The 6,219-nt window shown below is 30.5% G+C and overlaps 1 protein-coding gene across 1 annotated transcript; it reads right to left on the reverse strand.

The window, feature by feature from the left end:
* Window positions 1-190: 190 nt before the first annotated feature.
* Window positions 191-5,068, reverse strand: LOC136795155 (uncharacterized). Its single transcript, XM_067044842.1, has 4 exons — window positions 4,912-5,068; window positions 3,518-3,686; window positions 1,881-1,931; window positions 191-351 (listed from the first exon to the last, which is right to left on the reverse strand). Exons 1-4 carry the CDS (start codon window positions 5,062-5,064, stop codon window positions 206-208), a joined length of 519 nt encoding a protein of 172 aa, XP_066900943.1. The 5' UTR covers window positions 5,065-5,068; the 3' UTR covers window positions 191-205.
* Window positions 5,069-6,219: the final 1,151 nt, after the last annotated feature.

A 6,219-nucleotide genomic window follows, 5' to 3' on the forward strand; every position in this document is an offset into this window, starting at 1 on the left:
TGTATGTAATAGATATATCAACATCATTAAAGAAATATAATACTAAATTGGATCAATAAACAGATTAAGACACAAAGCTATTAGCTATTGATTGGAATCAGCAAATGAAACTTTTTTAAAACTGAGTTATATAGATAAGGTACTGTAAGCATATACTTAAATCTTAATATGAGAAAATTGATGTTTTTATTAGTGATTAGCCTAATTAAAATTTAAATTTGTCTAGAGTGTAATAAAAATATAAAATATAGCCCTTACAAACATTTGGTACCGTTCCAGGTATTGGGCGCGGTCTGTTAAAACTACTGGTTGTTGTTACTCTTCTGAAGGATTTGGGTGACAATAAATGAGCTGAAAAAACAAAAATTGCAACAAAGTTTCTTTAGTATTTAGAAATATACAATGGCATAAGTAATCAAAATAATTGTAATAAAACAACAGATATTTCAATAAATTCAAAAAAAGGGAAAGGAGGAAAAGTGTAATGAACATAGTTGGAGTTGTAATGTGGGACTCATATTTCTCGACCAGGTGGGAATAGATACTCCAATTGGAACAGCTTCACCAACAATATCTCCACACAGCTACCAATTGGAAGCACTGTGTACCATAAGTGTGTTGATTAAGTATTTAAAATCTTAACATTAAAATAAATAAAATAACTTTAACTCTTAAGGTTAAGATTGAACATTACATCATTAACATTACGGTTCTGTGATCACTTGCAGTGGCCTTTAAACTGATATTCAGTCTATACTTTTTATTGGGCTCTTTCACATAAAATGTCCTTTTCCACATAATATTTTATGTTAAAAATAATAAAATGTTGCCATGACCAGGTTTTAGGAAACGTTTATAATGCTTTTGCTGAATTTCACTGCAGTAGATGTGATTGTATAACCTCTATGCAAAAATGAACAGTCAATAACTAGCCATAAACCATCAATCACCATGAGGTTTTATATGGGGGGATTTGGTTTTAGCATGTAGTCTGAGTTTTCATTAAGATTAATCCTCTGATCTGATTGAGTTCAATTGTCAAATTTAATCCATTTCTCATCTCAGGTTCTCTCTCAAGAAAAGGCTCAATGTTTTGCCAAGTAAGCAATAAAGCACAAACTGCAAGGCACTGAAACTCCTGCTGCTCATTGAGCTTATGTGATCTTTCAGCTTCCTCATAAACTTTTTCTATTTTCTTAAAACTGAAGATGTCTTTAAATTTGGATATGCTGAGAGTCTTTGAACAGTTTGATGAGGGCTTCCTTAGCCAGTAAGCTTGAGGTCATCAATTGACGATAAAGGTCATAAGCAGGCCCAGTTTTCAAATTCTGTATCTTCCGTCTGACAACTTCTCAAACCAATGCAAATGGTCTTTTCATTACTGTTGCTAGCCCAAATATTAATATTTCTGGCAGGTGATTGCAGTAGACTTAAATTGTGAGGACCATATTTAGACTAGTCCACTTATTACTACTCCAGACTCGACAAAATTACACTCCTACATAATAATAGTTGTCCACATGTAGCAGCACTGGTCAAAACCTATTTGGAAACATTGGGAAGTCTTAGCCCACCCGCCATATTAGGCTTCCAATTATTACCTGTTCCAGTCGATGGCACATGGTCTGTTTGAGCAATACTTTACATCATATGAAGTTACCAAAAATTGGTCAATACCCTTAAAAGACGAAAAGTTCTTCCCAACTGGTCTGGATGCTGCCAGCAAGATGGCAAAATGTAGTACAATACTTTGAATAAAAGGTAATGTACCACTCTTTCACAATAAATTTTAAATTTTTGATAGAAAACTGTGGAGACTTATTTGTACTCCAATATAAATCACTTCTAATAGTGAATACTGCTTTATAAAATAATAATACCTGGCCTTGATGGAGTGTCAGCGTAGTCATTCTTTAACATCACAAATGAAGCTGAAACACAAAAATAAATAATAAATTAGCTATTCTCAATCTCAGCAAATAATCAAACAATGGCCATTTCTAAGAGTATAGTGTGAAACAATGATAAAGAAAACAATCAGCCTGTGAAAAGCAACATTTACTTGGATTGTGTTGGAATTGCTCACTACAAAAGTTTCAGCTGAATTACATATAAAACTTGAAAAAAAAGTTCAATGTAAAAATCTAAGGAGTAATTTAATTTAACCCTTTAGAGGCAGAATAATGAGAGAACTTTGCAGGCTCAGCGGCCAGAATACTTTTAGATGATTTTCAAGTTTGTTTTCATTTAATAGATTATTGTCTTTTCTCCATAATCCTTTTTCATCCGAACTTTGGACCAGCATAGGTGAATTTATGATAATTTTTTTTTAAAATAAATTCCTAACCTACAACTCCTGATCTACCTATTCCTAATTCCTAACCTAAAACAAATATTTACAAATAAAAAAAACCCAGATAATTATTATAAAAAATATATTTCTAAAAATAAATTCTAATAGAAAATAAATTAAAATAAAAAATTATTTACAAAGACGAATACACTTATAAAATGTTTCATTTCTTTTTTTTTTAACATTTTAAAAATAAATCCCATATTCATGATTCCTATTAGCATTAAATATCACATTAACTTGTCTTCATTCAAATAAATTAAAAAATTGATTGACTTAAAATGTAGAAGTGGCTTTGGAAAGATAAAACTGCAGGAGCCAATAGCAGATTTATTATAAGGGGAAAATAACAGATAAACTAGTAAAGGAGCCCGATGCATAAAACCCAGTCCAAAAAACAGAAATTTGCAAATAGCTTTAAAAATTAGTTTCTACCATGCTTAACACAGAAATGCATAAGTAGTGGCCCTAAAACAGCTACTAAGAAGCTAAGTAGTTTGATAAACTAACAAATTATGAAATATTAGACTTCTTTTTTTTTACTCCTCTAAATCCTAAATGGTTGATCTTAGCAAAAATGTTGTAACAAAACAATTTAAAGAGAATTAAATTCTATGTTAGTAAGTAGCATAAAGTAATAATTAGATCATGTACTATGGTTGTAAGCTATGACTATAATAGGTGGTCCGAGGTGATGTGAAGGCCATATACGACTAGAGCAGGCGGTTTAAGATTATAAAACTTGAAAGAACGAATGAAAGAAGAACTTATTCAGCAGAGAATTGAATGTTCTACTATTTGTTTTATTATAACTTTTTGCTAGGATGCACCATTTAACTTTTTCATCTTATAACGCCGTTTAGGAGTTATAGGCCAAAAAAAAAATAGATTTGTCTTGAGATTCACTAGATATCGCTAGGGCCATGTGGATTGTCGTGATCAAACTGATAAATCAGTTCACAGTCCCTAAAGGGTTGAATACAGTTTGTAGTCATTGAAAGACATAATGTGGATCGAAAATACCATTATTCTATTATTAAAGAATTCAAAACTTCTATAGAGCAAATTAAACCTGGCTGTAATCAACTCGTCAGAAATTTCTTAATATTCCAAATGATAATTAAAAACAAACAAATCTATATTTATGAAAAATATGTAACTTACCAAAATAATATACAACAAAGCAGAGAATCAGGGAATAAACCATGAAGCTGTTTATGGGATGGTAGAAAATGAGACCTTCAAAGAGGGCCATAACTATATGATATATAACATTTATCAATGATCGTAGGAAGCTTTCTGGCTCTGCAGTGTCAGTGAATACAACCTGCACCTGAAATTCAAAATAATAGTTACTGCAACAAAATTTTTAGTTTCATATATATTACACCTTACAAACTTATAATCAAATAAGTATTTGTTCATTATTTAACATTAACCTCAACATCTTAGTATCCATAGTAATCAATCTTTTTTAGCTTTTTTTTTTATATATAGGTAACCTCCTGTCAGTTATCTCCTATAATCACTTAATCCATTGAAATTGCTCATTCCTTTTAGTAGAAAATAAATCTATTAGAATTCTAGTTGCTGAGGATGAACCATGGTTTCACCAAATCTAGTACAACCTATTATACCTCTCTATCACTTGCCGGTGAATTCAGAACCATCAGACATAAGGTTCGGCTGTTCAGCTGCTAAAACTGACAACTGTAATGATGTTGAAGATTCTGGTTCTAATGAATTTGATATTTTCATTTTTTTAAATATAACAGGATATATTATATTATATTCTTCCTTTTCTTGAAAGTCCTGATGATTTATTTTTAAGGGCTATATAATTGCTGAAGAATTAAATATCATCAATTCTAGTGCACTCAGTATTCATTGACATCCTTCAATATGAAAAGAGAGCCAGGTAAACATCTGTTGATTTCTTGAATTTCATCTTTATTACTATTTGGACTACTGACTCTGCCAGGCCATTACCAAGAGAAAAGCTAAACACTTGAAAATCCATCTTTCTAAAACTCATTTTGGTTTTAGATTTTCATTCAATTTGTTACATAGAGTAAAAATACTAGTAGGCATGTGGCATAAGTCATATGTATATGGCCAATTTCATAGTAGTTGCCAAAAGTTGTTCCCTGGTAAAATTAAGGCATTTTGTAATTACATTTAATTATTATTGATTGATACTGAGAGTTCCCTACTATAGAAAATTACCTTCAGAAGAGAATTCTAAAGTGAGAATATTGTTTTGTTGAGAGGAAGAGAATCTTCCAATAGATGTTTATTTAGCCTTATCAAATACTAATAATCTAACCTCATCTATATATTTCAAACAAGATTCTATTAGAATCCATGATTATTCTGTCTAGATTTTGATATCATAATTTTGGCCCTAACCTTCAGTCAAGTACTACCTTATTTAGAAGTAACTCTTTCACTTAAACCCAATAAACAGTAATAATTTCAAAGTAGATAGTATAATTTAAGTACAGGATGTGTCGAACAAATATCAGGTGGCATAGAAAAAATAAGAATGAGAAACTTACTTTCTCCTCTTGTGAAGTCAACTTTGATGATACTGTAACATAGATTTCAGGAACGCCAGCAGCAAACACCTGAGGTATTATTGGTATACTCAGCACATTATCATCACTTAAAAATGGATCACCAACTGAAATCACTTCAGGATCACTTGTCATAGCCTAAAAAAAAAAAATCCATTCTCTCCTTTAATGAAAATGCTTGTTACATAATACAAATTAAGTAATACTAGATTGTCAATCATTAATTTAAAAAGGGTTTTATATTTTTTTATTAAATCAGTTCCCTATAATCTGCAAACAAATATATTTTTAACCATGAAAACTGATTTTTTAAATATATCAATGTAATGTACTCCTACTTCTTTCTTTCACTTTCATTTTATCTCTTGAATTCCTAAGATATAATATTTATGAGTATATTGTGAAAGGTATGTATCGAAATTGTGGCATGTATTGTTAGGAAATTCATGCAAAAAGGAGTTTTCAGGACAATGCATCAAGGTTTTAACAAAGGGGCAAAAAGTGTAAGAATGATTATTTACAATAAATGGAATTTGGTCCGGTTGCGGTCAATTAAAACTCAAATAGTAAATTAGTGTACTATTTTATTAGAGCCAATGTTTCGCCCCACGTTGCAGGGCTTCGTCAGGGCTAAAAAAGATACACCTGACATAGTTACAAAAAAATATTAGTGGAAAATGACAGGGGTATACAATGAAACGTAAAATTTAATAAGAAAAATTAAAGGTTATAATTGCCTCTAAATTATCAGAACACGCCCTAAACCTTAATCATACTTTTAATTTCAACAATCCTTCAATTCTTGCCACTGTCCCCAACCATAAAAAACGCCTTCTCTCGGAGTCCATTTACATAAATTTAACGGAGAATTCCGTCAATCATAAAGTTGATAAAGACTGCATCTCCCTGACATACCGACACATTTTGAACCTAATAAAACCCTCATAATGCTTTTCTTTTCTCTTCGTTCTGCATTTCAGAAGCCCACTTTCCTGTCATATCTTCTATTCCTGTTTTTCCAAATTTTCACCCCAAATTTAATTATTTTTATATTTACTATCCTTCCTTTTTCTTTTATATTCATGTATCTTATTTTTTAATTTATATTCATGTGTTACCTATTTTAGCGTACTTATATTAATTACTTTATTATTAATTTTCTATTATATAATTTACATATCTCCCCACTCATTTGGTATGTTGTCTTTCTCAATCACTTACATTTATTGTATCCCATTATTTTAACTTATTTCTTATATGTTTTTCTATCCATGTAATTTTTTTTTATTA

This window comes from Halyomorpha halys, unplaced genomic scaffold (assembly GCF_000696795.3).
Source record: "Halyomorpha halys isolate HHAL.00 unplaced genomic scaffold, Hhal_1.1 Scaffold9959.1, whole genome shotgun sequence".
Lineage (NCBI taxonomy): Eukaryota > Metazoa > Arthropoda > Insecta > Hemiptera > Pentatomidae > Halyomorpha > Halyomorpha halys.